This window comes from Ooceraea biroi, chromosome 8 (assembly GCF_003672135.1).
Source record: "Ooceraea biroi isolate clonal line C1 chromosome 8, Obir_v5.4, whole genome shotgun sequence".
Taxonomy (NCBI): domain Eukaryota; kingdom Metazoa; phylum Arthropoda; class Insecta; order Hymenoptera; family Formicidae; genus Ooceraea; species Ooceraea biroi.
Genome location: NC_039513.1, coordinates 3,701,037 through 3,716,199, shown reverse-complemented (window position 1 = coordinate 3,716,199; position 15,163 = coordinate 3,701,037). Strand labels below are relative to the sequence as shown.

The 15,163-nt window shown below is 39.2% G+C and overlaps 2 protein-coding genes across 5 annotated transcripts; one reads left to right on the top strand and one right to left on the bottom strand.

Annotated features, from left to right (window-relative positions):
• Window positions 1-128: 128 nt before the first annotated feature.
• Window positions 129-9,308, top strand: LOC105274820 (cell division cycle and apoptosis regulator protein 1). 4 transcript variants are annotated; one of them, XM_026971962.1, is made up of 15 exons: window positions 129-304; window positions 834-961; window positions 1,046-1,317; window positions 1,382-1,657; window positions 1,899-2,162; window positions 2,242-2,467; window positions 2,675-2,952; window positions 3,752-4,007; window positions 5,028-5,093; window positions 5,192-5,386; window positions 5,471-5,650; window positions 5,734-6,072; window positions 6,245-6,614; window positions 6,739-7,082; window positions 7,185-9,308. In XM_026971962.1, exons 1-15 carry the CDS (start codon window positions 247-249, stop codon window positions 7,473-7,475), a joined length of 3,543 nt encoding a protein of 1,180 aa, XP_026827763.1. In that variant the 5' UTR covers window positions 129-246; the 3' UTR covers window positions 7,476-9,308. The 4 variants fall into 4 exon arrangements, with proteins under 4 accessions (XP_026827763.1, XP_026827762.1, XP_026827765.1 ...); XM_026971961.1 differs by having other exon boundaries at window positions 1,896-2,162; XM_026971964.1 differs by having other exon boundaries at window positions 247-304; window positions 1,400-1,657; window positions 7,185-7,475.
• A 198-nt stretch (window positions 9,309-9,506) lies between these two features.
• Window positions 9,507-14,126, bottom strand: LOC105274823 (mRNA-capping enzyme). The gene is made up of 9 exons (XM_026971965.1): window positions 13,001-14,126; window positions 12,790-12,925; window positions 11,963-12,683; window positions 11,556-11,561; window positions 10,934-11,157; window positions 10,513-10,699; window positions 10,247-10,432; window positions 9,985-10,167; window positions 9,507-9,892 (listed from the first exon to the last, which is right to left on the bottom strand). Exons 1-9 carry the CDS (start codon window positions 13,909-13,911, stop codon window positions 9,666-9,668), a joined length of 2,781 nt encoding a protein of 926 aa, XP_026827766.1. The 5' UTR covers window positions 13,912-14,126; the 3' UTR covers window positions 9,507-9,665.
• Window positions 14,127-15,163: the final 1,037 nt, after the last annotated feature.

Here is a 15,163-nt window from a genome sequence, read left to right as displayed (position 1 = left end):
CTGGCGTATTCCATGACTGAATCCGCGCGAATTTCGGCAAATTCAAAAAACCGGAACCTAGCAATAAATAAGGTTCGACATGGATGCTCAATTGAGCCCGCGATCAGAACGCCAATTTGATTCACGTACTATGCCCGAAAAACATGGCGCCCGAATGAAGGACGCTGAGCGCGAGTGTTCATCAGATCCGTCGTCGCGTTTACACACACACAGCTGACCTGACGAATTGGCCCGCACGCTTGCAGAATGAGCAACTTGTCACCGTTCGGTGGCGGCAAGAATCCACCGTGGGTTCGCAATGCAGGTGAGTGTAAACGTGTTTTATTTTCTTCAAGGCAGCCAAACGACGAGCAAATCGTCCCGTCGTCCCGTGTGCAGTGACGATGTTGCCAAATTTCATTCTGCTTTCGGCTGGATTACACGAGCGATTTGCGATCCGTGCAAATTCGCACCGTTATGCAAGCTCGGCGCGCGTAATATCGTCGCGTTCACGACGTACGCTTGCGATCGTGCGAGATTCGCTCTCGACGCCCGATGACCTTTGAAGCAATGGACACTGTACTCGGACACGTCCGAAATAGAATGACATCCGATGGAATGTTCGCTGTCTCTACCCTTGTCCCCGTTGTCTTTCAACATTTTCACGCGTTATCGATTGCATCTTGCGAAGCTTTGATCTCTTGAGGAAAATTTAGCGTCTCGATAGTCAGCGAGTGGTCGACATAAATCGGAGTATTCCATCTTTTTTAATGCCGTTACATGTTACTATGTAAATATCAGCAGTGTGAATAATGCTTAAGCCGCATAATGACCCCTGACCATGTTTTTGAAAGGTCAAGGTATACAAAATATCCAGCAGCAAATGCTGGGTCAAGCCATGGGCGGTATCGGTGGACAGCCCATGGTACAGTACCAACAGCAGACTCAACAAGTTTATCAGCAGAGCTTGGGATTACAGCAGGTATTACATGTAGGATTGCATATTGAGAATTGAAGCGATTGTTACACGATCCATGCTCCATGAACGACTCGATGCTCGTTACAGCCAAATATCACTATGGCATCGATGGCAACCCTTGGTTCCAATTTACCATCGGGCATAGCTGGACAATTATATCCCCAGGTGGCTACAGTTTCTTATCCGACACCACGAGCATTGAACACAAACGCTTTTCAACCTTCCGTAGCTGGTGTTCCACAACAGGTGCAACAGAATATACCTTCATCGTCGACAAAGCAGAGAGTTTTTACTGGCACTGTTACCAAAGTACATGACAACTTCGGCTTTGTAGACGAAGACGTATTTTTTCAAACTAGGTAAGTTTACAAATTAAAGAACAAGATTTTGTGCTTTGATTTTTGCATTTTATTTCTCTCTCAGTAAATCTTTTCCATACAGTGCGTGCGTAAAAGGATCCAATCCTGTAGTGGGAGATCGCGTACTTGTAGAAGCGTCATACAATCCTTCCATGCCGTTCAAATGGAATGCTACTAGAATACAAGTACTCCCTATGGGTAATAGCAGCAACAATGCAAACACTCAACAAAGTAACCAACCTAACCGCCAACAGCAGCAGCAGCAGCAGCAACAACAGCCGAACAGGACGTCAGGCACTTATAATGCTGTACCTCCGCCCACAGAAAATCCTAACAACAGGTGAAGCAACCTTGTAATATGTTTCTTTTTTTATTATAGAATTTACAAGCTTGAATTTTGAATATTTAATTATCCAAATACTTGTTCCACTTGAATCCGATTATCCGACTATACAAATATTTAAATCCGACATTTCAATTGAATAATTAGAAAAAAAATTATAGGAGACACTACATTTTAGTAAACAATTGCATCTTTGAGGATGCAACATGTTATTAACGAAACTTTATGTTATTAGTAGGTTCACGACAAGCACACCAAATTCCAATACTACCAGCAATCGTAACAAGGTTGGCAGAGTAAGAGAAAGGTCTCCCCGCGAGCGTAGAAACGACGATGAGGAGATAGAGAGAAAGAGACGCCGTGAAGAACGGATAAGAGAGCGCGAGAAAAAGGAGGATCGTAGCCCGTCAAGGACCAGAAGGAGCAAATCGCCGAGACCTCGTCGGCGCACGAGGGTCGTGCCACGTTACATGGTGCAAATACCGAAAATCGCACTCGATTTGTAAGTACAATTCATCCGTCTTACGCGGCGGACGTAAAACGTAAAACTGACAAAGTTTTATTGCTGCTTATTATCACAGGCCTGAAGCAGATGTTCTTGAAATAAGGAGACGCTATCAAAATATGTACATTCCTAGCGACTTCTTTTCCACTAACTTCAGATGGGTCGATGCCTTTCCGCCGCATATGCCATTTACTCTTAATAAACCGTGCTCCTTCCATGTTATGCATAAAGACGTCGATCCGTGTTACGAAAATACGGCAGTACTAGAGCCCTCGGATGCTGATTATCTGTTCTCTGCAAAGGTCTGTTGCAAGGAATTATGTTGCGTTGGATCGTGTTGATATTGCACGAGAGAGAGAGAAAGGAGCGATTTGCAATTTCAATGAGTGCGCCGATATATATACACACACACGTAACGCGATCACATTGGCGCATATACGTACATGCATACATACACGAATGCGTATTAAAATTACTTTGCGTACTAAATGCGTCTGAATTGTTTTTAGGTCATGCTCATATCTATGCCCGCCATGGAAGAGATATACAAAAGGTGTTGTGGCGTTTCTGAAGACAGGGATCCGGATCGCGATTATGTTCATCCTACGCGCCTTATAAATTTCTTAGTAGGCTTACGAGGCAAAAACGAGACAATGGCCATAGGTGGACCGTGGAGTCCCTCGTTAGACGGGCCCAATCCTGAAAAGGACCCGTCCGTATTGATCAGGACCGCCGTACGAACCTGTAAAGCACTTACGGGCATAGATTTATCCAGCTGCACTCAGTGGTACGCTTTTTCAAGTAGCATTATCCTCTCTTTTTTTTGTTTTTTTTTTTTTTTATTAAATGTACGTTTCCTGAAAGAGCACTCTTTTTATAGACAGCTTTTTTTAAAGCCCCGATTCGTTGCTAAGAGCAATGTGATATCACTTTGAACCTTTCTGCCCGATTGATTACTCCGTACATTTCGCATCTCGACGATATCATTTTGCAAACGAGTACCAAAGGTCACAATTGTGGAAGTTTCCGTCTGAAAAAATTCCATCGTATTCTTTTTTTTATTATTATTTAGGACCATACCTGTAGAATTATATCGTAAAAAAACGCACGAGTCATTCAAAAAGACAGGCAGGGTATAGAACATCTGTGGCGTTACGATGTACTATCCGATAGGTGACACACGATCACGACGGGGAGTAACTTTTTATATACCAGTTCTCTGACTTGATAAGCTAAGATTGTAGCCCGATCTCTGCAGTGGAGGTACGTATTCGTTCGAAACATGAGCGACCGTTGGAGATTGCTGCACTGGACCCCGGTTTCGAGCACACCCCCATCGACGACGGTATACGAGCAGTCGCGCGGCAGATAAATCATCACTATTGTTCTATTATTATATAATTGTGACCCCACTAAGTTGTGCTTTCTCTTTCTGAAATGGTCTCTACGTTGTGCGCCTGTACGTGGCTTTGTATGCAGTGCGTGGGCTTTACGAACAAGCGAGCGAACACTTAGCATATAAGGCAAAGCTAAGCGGCATTAACGTTGACGTTGACGTTTGGGTATTGTTTTTCCTTGCGGCACAGGTACCGCTTCCTGGAGCTCTACTACAGACGCGCAGAAACGACCCACAAGTCCGGGCGAGTGGTACCCTCTCGCGTTGAAACCGTCATACTATTTCTCCCAGATGTTTGGAGCTGTGTGTCTACCAGATTGGAATGGGACGGGTTGCAACTCAGCTATAAGAAACAACTGGAGCGAAAGTTGCTGCGTGCCGCCTCTAATCCCGACGATTTGGATGCTGCCAATGAGACCGATGAGGCTGCCGTCGCTGATCAAAAGGCACTGCCAGATCATCCCATATTACTTTTATATCTTTTTATTACATATATTTATATATATCTTCGTGCCACAGTTTTTCCCCCCATTACTAAACTGGATTTTCAATAGGCTGTACTTGTCCATCGATCCTATTGGGTAGGGTAATCTATCGGACTCACTGTATGTTTCACCTCCGTTCTTTTTCTGCAACATGTAGATCACACTCACTGTCGGTTCAAAGAAAAGCTTACAATTTACCCTGTACTAACGTACAGGTACGATAGGCAACGGTAATTATCCAAAAAGCAAGTACCTTTAGTGAATGATTAGATGTTTCGTTGAAATTTCATGTCTAATGGATTTGACTATTTCCGTAAAGTAAGATATCTTATTTTATGGAACAAGTCTCTTTCCTTTTTTACGATGTCGCAAAACTTTAAGCACCGTATTATGCTCGACTCTCAATGAAACAAATTCCGGGTGTACATATCTCACGACTTATATTAAGACCGCTATTTTTATTATTGTATGTGTAAGTTAACAAGAATTCTGTTGAAACGCTTTTAAAATGTCGCAAACGAGGATCGACGGGTAATGTATCGCTCCCTTAGCCAATGGCAGAGTATCACATTGTATTAACAAGAGAAGCAAGCAAGCCTAGCTCGGAGAAGAGCGCAGCTGAGCCATTCCCTTTCCTGAAACCTTCACCTACATTGAAAAATCATTCAAAAGTTTCATTTGATTATCGTTATATACTACTACAACATTATTGATATTATCCATGACCTACCGATCACACAGACACCAGAGCCAGGACACGTATGAGATTCTAGCAGTTACTTGAGTCATACTTGACGGTCGTCGGTGAATGAAGATATATGTGTATATCGTTACAATGTGAGAGAGTGTTGAAAAAAGTAGAGAGTGATGAAAGAATGAAGAGGGAGTGGTTTCGTTTCGTTATAGGGGCTGCTTCTGTTTTGTAGTTTTCTCTATAGCTTTCTTACTTCTGTCTCACTTACGTGCCTTTTCTTCTTTCAGGACGATACTATGCCCGAGAAGAAGGATCCTACGCACTATTCCGAGTTGGATCCGAAATCGATGAACGTTAGTATATTAATTAATTAATGCGATACGCGAGGAGAAAGTAAGTTTCTCTACGGTTTCTTCTTCGAATTCAAATCTATGCATTATCCCTGACACAGGTGAACGAGTTGCGTCAAGAACTGGTAGCTCGTAGTTTGAGCTCGAAAGGTTTGAAGTCGCAATTGCTGGCGAGACTCTTGAAGGCTGTAAAATCCGAGCAGGCCAAAGAGGAAGGTAGGCAAGACGAGGCAGACGAAAACGAGGAAGACGTCTCGCCACCGTCGAAGGAGGAGGATGATAAAAAGTTCCGAGACGTGAGTAATAAATATAAAATATGCTGCATATTCTTATTGCACTATGGGATATAAAGTTAAATATAAATATCCATTCGTTTGCAGCATGATGAAGATAAAAGAAAACTGTATGAACGAGAACGTGCTGTACTTGAGAAGAGGTATACCTTGCCGGATTCGTCACACATTATCGTCCATCCTTCTAGAATGGCCAAAAGTGGAAAATTCGACTGTACAGTCATGTCTTTGAGCGTGTTATTGGATTACAGACCGGAAGATACCAAGGTATTTTCTCATTTCGAAATTATTTTAGTTAGCTTTTTAGTTTTAGAAAAGCTGACCACTTGTATACATTTTTTTCCATGTAGGAACATTCTTTCGAAGTATCCCTCTTTGCTGAACTGTTCAACGAAATGTTGATGCGAGATTTCGGCTTCCGTATTTACCGCGGGTTATCCAATCTCCCTGAGAAGACCAAGGAGAAGGACGAAGATAAGAAAAAGGATAAGAAAGATGACAAGAAAGACGATAAGAGGAAGGAAGATGAGAAAAAGTCCAGTAAGAAGGACGAAAAACGGGACGATAAAAAACGAGAAGAAGCCAAAGATAAAAAGGATGAGAAAGATGCAAGAAGTAAAATGGACGACAAAGACAGAGAAAAGGAGAAGAATGATGATGAGGAGGACGATGAAGAAGATGAATCTGACGTAAGGACCCATTCTTTTGTTTCATATTTAAAACAATTTTTTTTAATAAAAATATATTAAATTACAAGTGAATAATTTTTGTGAGTTGTGTAATATGTATCGATGCATTTATATATTTTGTGACACGAGGATTCTAATTATTTATACTCTAATTACTTAATTATAATCACAGGATGACGATTCCGTGAAAGATGGTAAAAGGGACAAGGATAAGGATGGAAAGAAGAGAAAAATGAAACTGTACACGCACGATCCTTATCTTCTGCTGTCATTCGTGTATTTCGACCAAACGCATTGCGGATATATATTCGATAAGGACATCGAGGAACTCATTTATACCCTGGGATTGAATTTGTCACGAGCTCAAGTACGAAAACTAGTACAGAAAGTCGTTACGAGGGATTCTCTGCATTATCGCAAATTGACGGACAAGTCGAAAGAAGACGATTTAAAGGACGAGAAAAAGGACGATAAAGAGAGCGATAAAGGTGAATCGGCCAAGGCGGAGAACGAAGAGGACATATTGCGCTCGCTTGCCCTCGGTAATGCATCTATGCGCGTTTGCTTAATATAAATATTAACCATATGCTATATTTAATAATATATTTAATAATATTTAATAATAATTAAAAAACAAACTAATGTTATCTCGAATTGCATTTATAGGAAATAAGAAGTTGTTGCCCGTATTCGTGGGAAGCGGACCACCCTCGAAAAGAGCGCGAAGGGAGGATTGCGTCGTGGAGAGAAATGATGAAGAAACAATTCCGGAGGGCATTGTTATGTACAAAGGCTCATTGTTAGATGTAGAGAAACTTGTCAGTCAGCTAAAAAGATCTGAGAAGGCACGATTAGACACAGAGGATCGCATGATGGAGTTGCAGCATGAGTTATCTATAGTTAATGACAAATCCACGAAGCAAACCAATAGTATTAAGGGTCTTTCGGAAGACTTGAAAATCTACAAGGACAAACTGCGAAATACAGAAGAAAAGTTCAAGAAAGTCTCGGTGAGTATGCTCGTCTCACTTTATTTTCATTCATTTGTTCTACTAAGATCTACAAATAAGAATAGAAATATTGTAAATATCTTTTCATTGTATCTCTCGCAGACGGATTGTCACAGTTACTTAACTGCGGTGAAGAATATGTATCACATAGCAGCGAAAATGATGCAAGGTGATACGAGAAAGGTGGAGGTAGTAGAAATTCAGGATGAAAAAGTTGGCGGAGAGATGAACGGCGCCGAGGCGGAGAACAAGTGTAAAACTGATACCAGGTGGGGAGATAACAAGGTCCAAGTGAAAAAAGAACCTAGCATAGACGCAGACAAGGACAAGAAATCCGACAATAAAGCTTCTGTCAAGAAAGAGATTACCGAGGTAGAGAAGGAGAAGAAATAAGTAACATTACCTATTTATTATAGTAGGAGATATTGCACTGATGCAAATAAAATATTTTACTTTTAATTTCGTGCTCACGCGCATGTGCCGTTAGTGATTCGTAAAACAAAAAGCAAATGAAACTAGCGAAAGATTTACACGGAGCAAATGAAACTGAAAGATTCACATGAAGTGGTCAAGATGCCATTTTGTAACTTTTTTCACTCAATTATCACATAATAATTCTTCAATTATTGATAAGAAAAGCATGCGTGAAGAAACTACATCTAACAAAGAAATTATATCGTCGTTAAAATACGTTCTTATTGCTTAAGTTGTAACTTTTTTTCATTACTTCAAGTTTTCCAACAAAGATAAATGTAAAACGATTCTTAAAGTATCATTGATCTGCCATTATATACCACGTATTGAAAAACTATTCGTCATTATTGTACGTTTGAAAATGCGTTAATACTATAATTAATATTATTATTTGCTCGTATAAGTATAACATTCTTGTTATCGAGTTATTACTTTTCAAAGTGACTATGTATTTCTCAATGAAAGTTATTCGAATTAACTTTAATTAATTTTATATAATGCATAATTTAGTATAATAGATATAATTAATGCACTATATGTTATTCTACGATATATGCAAAGTTACACCAATATTTAATTTCAAAGGTACAGTATATAAAGTCGTACTATTGCATTGTTATTGAATTTTGTGAGAAATCTCATCTCACTGTTGACAATTTTATAATGCAAGCATAATTATTATTTGAATTATTTGAAAATTGTTCGTCAAATATATTTGATTATATAAAACACAAATATAATGAAATCGAAGAAATTATATCAGGATATCAAAAAATTATAATCATTGTCAAAAACAAACACTGTCAAAAGCATCTTATTGATCATTTCTTTTCAAAAAGATGTGTACAGTAAGTAAAATAATCCAAGTCTATGAGTTTTTTTTTGTTAACAAAACTAATAGCCTAATCTCTCTTTAAGATTAGAAAGTACAGCAAATTCAAAATGTCTTAAATAATAGACATACCGCTCATTATGTGTATATCCACCGAATATCTGATACTAATCCAAGCCGCACTACAAAAACGTGTTCTCGAACGTGAGTGACTATACGCGATCGCACGTTCAATTGCCCAGATTTGCAATTCGCAACTCACGATGCCAAGGATACCATTTTGTACATAGTTACTTATATAGAAATCTTTTGTAGTTTGTTAATAGAAGGCCACGTTTTTCTTTTTTCCGAAGAAGAAAGTGGAAACAACAACACTGAATGTAAGAGTATAAAAATGCGTGAATAGTTCCGATACAGTGTATGTCGACGTTATACGAATTTTATGAAAACTGTAATTATATCCTTGGGGCACATGGTAGTGAAAAAATACAGAAGTAATAATAAAAATTGTTTAGATAGTATCTGTAATATGTGTGTAGCGATAAACGATGTATACCTATTATTGCGCTACCGTTCGCATCCGATAACAAATTGTGCGATCATATTTTTACTTAGATAGTCTTAAAATACACTTCAAATATAATTTCATACCTACAGCTAGCTAGTATTTACTCACTTGCAATCGGATTTACAGTATCGTTACTTTTACGTAAATGAAATTCATGATAAACGGGAAACGAGAAATTTTCTATTTTGTCGCTATATCTTATTTGTCATATAAGAAAAAAGTACATTACAATCTATGTAAAAAAAAACTTTTGAAAATGGATATGCATATGATTTTAATGCACTTTATTCTATTTATTTTGTTGTATGGCGTATTGCATTGTTTGAAATATATAAGTTTATATTGTAATAAATTTCATAAAGATACCGTGGTCCTCCGACGAAGTGGAGAGTAAAAATAGAATAAGATGAAAAAGTAGTTTTATCCTTAACGTTATTTACAAATCCTCAGATTTCACTTAAGACAAATATAAATTTTTTTATAAATCTATGTACACATATAAATGTGAAGGATTCGTAGATAACGTTAAGAATCGAACGTTCAGAGGTGGTTTTATGCATATGAAAATTAGTTTTATTTGCAGAAAATATGAAAAATTCATATATTTTTACATGATAGAAAGCAATTGGATCCCAAAGGAGAACAATTTTATTTTATCTTTATCTTTATTTTGGTGCGCCGTAGAGTAACACAGAGGAACGAGTTAACGTCACTCTGGACATTTCTCTCCCATCTTCGTGAGCAACTCCTTGTTATCGTGAATCATCTTTTCAAGACGTTCCTTCGTCGCTTGCGTCTGTTTCTGCGTCAGTTTGCGTTTAGCGGTCTCTATCGCGGTTCGGTACCCGGCGATATTGCGAAAAATATTGACATGTTTGTCGCCCGCAACCAAAAGATACTCTCCCATAGCGTCAAAAGCCAAACATGTTATTGGTCCTGCAAAGAACGTTGAAGAGTTCGTTCAAATCAAGTCAAGTTCAAATCTGTGATGTAAGCAAATCTTAGCACCGGAATGCGTGTATAATCACCGAGAAAGATATCTTCTATAGTGGTATCCAGGACGCCGGTAACAGTGGAATAAAAGGATACAGAAGATCCATGCGCAATCACTAGGACCTCCGCGTTCGGGGATAAAACGAGGCTTGCTGGAGTCGTGGTGTCCCAACTACCGGTCATCAAAAGGTGCGGATCTTCTCCCTTTACGAACTCGACTGGAATAGGATAATGCATCATGTTACGTTAGAAGATACACTAGAGTTTCATTTTTCGTACTATTTCTTTCGTTGTTACTTTGTGTATCGTAGAAGCGGTAAGTCCCATCCTTGGACACGGTAGCCATGTGACTGCTATCAGCATTGAAACTGAAATCGTGAACTCCAGACGTGTGTCCGGCAAGGTCAAATGCCTTGGACACCTGTTTGAACTCTCCGGATTTACTGAACACCACTTCCCACACGTTCACGTCCGGTGTAAAGCCTGACGAATATGATTTTATTAACTGTCTTTCTTAACTGTCATGATCTATCGAAATCTTTAATGATGAAACATATTTTTACCAGAGGCAGCAACGAATCGACCACAGGGTGATATACGCGCGCGATGAGTAGATCCCAAGTGCATCTCCACAGTCGCTAGGGATTGTCCTTTCAAGTCCCATATAATAAGATCGTTCGCTTTGCTGCATGTGATGATGTATTTTCCGGTACACGCGATATCCATTCCGACAACATCCTCGGTGTGACGCTGGAGAGAGAAAAGTCAATGAACGGACAGTACAATGTGTATTTCATAAAATATCACAGTTACATAATAAGCGTTTAGCAATATTAAATTAAAAATACGTGCCAAGAGATTATTTAGTATTTATTTTTATCTATTATAGTAATAAGAAATTTTTCAACTGAATGTAGACAGCAATAAGGAAATATCTTTGCAATGATATAAAGACATAATATCTCAGATATATAATTCCAATACCCGCGGGAATTCCAATGCTTTTGTCGCAGACGCTATGTAACCGTCCGATTTCTTCGTGATTTTATATACTTCGATGACATTGGCCATTGCTTTGTGGATGATGAATGCCTTTCCATCTGGGGACCAACGTATCAAAGTTGCATGATCAAATTCTATGTTAACGCGCAGAGACTTGCGATCGTTTGTCGTGAAATCTCTTGCGTGCCACAGCAACACGGTGCGATCTACAACATAACAATATATGAAATAGTACGATAAATTGAGATAGTCTTTAAAATTTTAAATTCCATATAAATTCAAGTATTTATTACATAAGTATAAATTATTTATTATAATTGTAGTAATTGCAAAACTGTAGTAACTTATACAAAACGTAATAATTTGAGATTTTATTATAAAAAATGAATAATTGATACAAACACTAAATTATACACAAATACTAAACGCAAAATCTTAATCAAAGTATCTTTTACTAATCTTTCATTAATTAGATGATAATGTGGGATGAATGAAATACGAGTATATTACAAAATGTTTTTATTAACAATTGTTCATTTCAATGTATCTGAATATTACATTATCTTCTTACATCAGAATAAATTGAAATGGTCTAAGGAAAGACGCAAACCTTAATGTACAATTAACAACAACACATAATCTCACATGCAAATTACGTTTAGATCTGGCGAATACATCATTGCATCACATCGCACACTGTTTTCTATTATTTTCCTATTTTCCGTAAACAAATAAAGCTGCATGCAAACTACTAATATCTCTAGCTCACTTTATCGTTCTTGAAAACTCACAATGAGGTTTAAAACATGTTAAAAAATTTAGTTAGGTTGAGATCTCATAAAATCCATCATCATTGATTCAGTGTTTTCATTAAACAAATATAAAGCATTATGTAACGTGTCTCCTCGCAAGATTCGCCGCAAACTGGTTATAAAATCGCGATATGGCTATACATACTTTTATTAGTGTATAATGAATAATGTGTAACGTGTGCCTAGCATTATCTTTTGCATTGTCTTTTGTTTGGTGGTGGCATAAGCTCCGAATCATCCTGCACAAATCTGTACTTATCGATGAAGTCCAAGAGCCATTCCTTCGTAACCGGCTTGACGATGCTCTTGCATACAGACTCGGCGGTACTGAGGGAATTGGGAAACGATTTATCCGTTCTCTGGCGCATAAAGATCCACTGGCCACTCTCGAATTTGCACTCGATGATCGCGTTGTCCAGTTCTCTGAGCTGCTTGGTGATCTTCATCGTGCCATACGGTGTCTTCAATCCGCCGACATAAAGATGACCGACCTTCCGCGGCAGTATCCCCGTGCCCGATTCCGTAACGATCTTCATTCGGAAGTCCACGGAGTTCAATGATTGCGGCTTCCATTTTAGAACCTCCGGCGACGTTCCCGTACAATACTTCTCCTTAGCGGGCTGAAATATTAGGCCGTCCGGTTCGTGAGAAAGCTGGCTAGCGAACTTCTCGCCCAATAGATTTCGGCTCAGCGTTACATCCCAGAAGTACTTCAGTCGTACTGAGAAGGGCTCTCGTTCCTTCACCAATCGTCGCTCCTGCATCGCTTTCAGTCTGCCGGCAATTACCTTGTGCTCGATAATGGAATAACGGTCAGGATGGAACGGTAATTTGCTAACATCCTGTCCGTCGTACATAATGACATCATATACTAAGTATCTGGGAATATCTTTGTCCTTGTCCTTATCAATCACCATTTCCTGAAAAATTGAAGCTTTTGTTAATTAAATATTCTCCCTCAGTTTTATGAAGTATTTCCAATATCTTATCACACTAGAAGAAAAATTAAGTGTTAATGAAACGTACGCCATCCATTAGAGTGTCTCTCAGACATCGCGTTGTGTCTCGTGGATGTGGGAAAGTCAATCCATTTACTTCAAAGACGCTATTATCTCTGTCTATAAAGTATACTTCCTTGTCCCCTTGTACCAACATCATATACCTGAATAAAATAGCAAAGACAAGTAAATTATAAAATTTACTTTCTTTCTAACAGATATATTAGCCAACTGCTAACCTCGTGCCATCTGCCTTCCATGATACTCTGTACGGCTTCGTGTGCAACAGTCTGATATTGTCAATGTCCATGGACACAGGTTGAGAACCAGGAAACCCTGTAGACTCCCATGCACAGATCTCCTGAACACGCTTTTGGATACCCGACAGTCTCACCTTGTCCAAAATAGGCGTAACGCCAGGTATACCAGCCATAAACACTGGATTCTTGTTATTGAATTCACGTTTCTTCTTCTTGCCGCGTGCTTCTTGGTCACAGTTTCCGTTTGCTGCACTTGGTCCCTCGTCCGTGTCCTCGATATTTAAATCGTCACACTCCAAGCACCACGACGGTCTTGGCGGAGGAGCTGGTACATCCTCCACATCGTCGTATCGCCTGTACAGTTCCTGTATGTAATCACCCTTGTAAATCCCGGGTGGTCTCGCAATGGCAAACTCTGCTAGCCCTGCGTCAACACTGGTACCATCTGTTTCCACTAGATAACTGATTATGAGAAAGCCAGTCCTGTTGAAGCCGTGAGTACAGTGCACACCGATGATCTCCAATGGATTGTGAGCGATGAAGTTCTTGCAGACCTGCACGAAGGTACGAGTTTGCTCTTCTGACGGGGTCTCGCCGTGGCCACGGCACTGCAGTTTCAAATATTTACAACCATGCTCCTCCACGTTTTTCCTGTCGTAGAACCTCGTCGTGTTTGTCAGGTCTATCCACAGGCCCAACTTCAATTTCTGACTCTTCAAGTATTCGAAGAGCATGTCCACGTTGAAGCGACACTCCTCGGGCACTTGGCTGTTGAAGGCCGACGATAGGGGCGTCTTGAAAGCCAGGAACTTGTTTAGGATCAGCTTCATCGACTTGCGCGGACAGTTGAGCCAGCGGGGCGGGATGGGTCCTCTGTTTTCATCCGACATTTTTCCTTCGATCGGTTCTATCGACGTATCAACGATGCTAATCAAAATTCAAAGATGCGAGACTCAGTCATGAGCAGTTCAGCATTTCACACACTAAACAAGATCACCATGTCGGAAGCAGTTGGAAGCAGCAACATACGTTGTTGCGTTGCGATGCATGCAATGGGAAAGTGCGGCGCGGCCAGATCGCGAGACAAATCCCCACCATGTGCTGCCTGGCATACGTATAGATCACGTGACTCTGTTTAGACAGACCCGTGCTTAGGTGCTGCGCATAACGCATGATTTTAGGGAATCATAAAAATAGTATTATTACAATTTATTACATTTGTGTGACTGTTAGTTAACATTACTTTGTGTTTTTATTGGACAACTAATAAGATTTTCTATCATTTTCCTTATCTTTGCAACAAATATGATTGATATTCACATAATAATCTAGCCCTACTGGCAAATTAATGAACTTTATTATTTTGCTTAGTTAATTGATCAAAATTTCAATATTCTTTTTTATATTTTTGTTTTTTATTTCTTTTATTCTCGAGTATGTACAACAATACCCCTTTTTGTGATGAGATATATACATAGTTGAGCGTAAGGTGATCCTGGAGTGAATAGTGAAAAGTGTTGCCAATTGCTCAAAAATGACAATTAAAATGCTTAATATAAAAATTTGGCAAGTTGTACGCACAAAATTGCACCCACGCAGTCTCGGAATAAAATAAAGGAATATAATGAAGCTTTTAAAAGTGCCTTTAGAAGCGTAATAAAAAAGAAATTCCTAATCTGCTTGATTCTGTAAAGCAGATTAGGAATTTCTTTTTTATTACGCTTCTAAAGGCACTTTTAAAAGCTTCATTATATTCCTTTATTTTATTCCGAGACTGCGTGGGTGCAATTTTGTGCGTACAACTTGCCAAATTTTTGTAAAAAGCATTTTATTGTGCAAATGGCAGCACCATCGCGAAGAAATTCCCTGGTCACTTCAGCATCGCCTTAAGGGGATGCTGGAGCTGCTAGTGAACTATTTTTTCACTATAGCGATGGTAATTGCAGTTTCGAAAATTCTCTATTGCTTGTGCAGAATAAAAAATCCTTTTCCACAAATGAAGTATAGATAGAAAGAAAGTCCGCTCTACAGGACTTTATATTCAAAATGGAAAAAAGTTAGAAAAGACAAATGCAAGTTTTTAACTTTTTTCCATTTTGAATATAAAGTCCTGTAGAGCGGACTTTCTTTCTATCTATACTT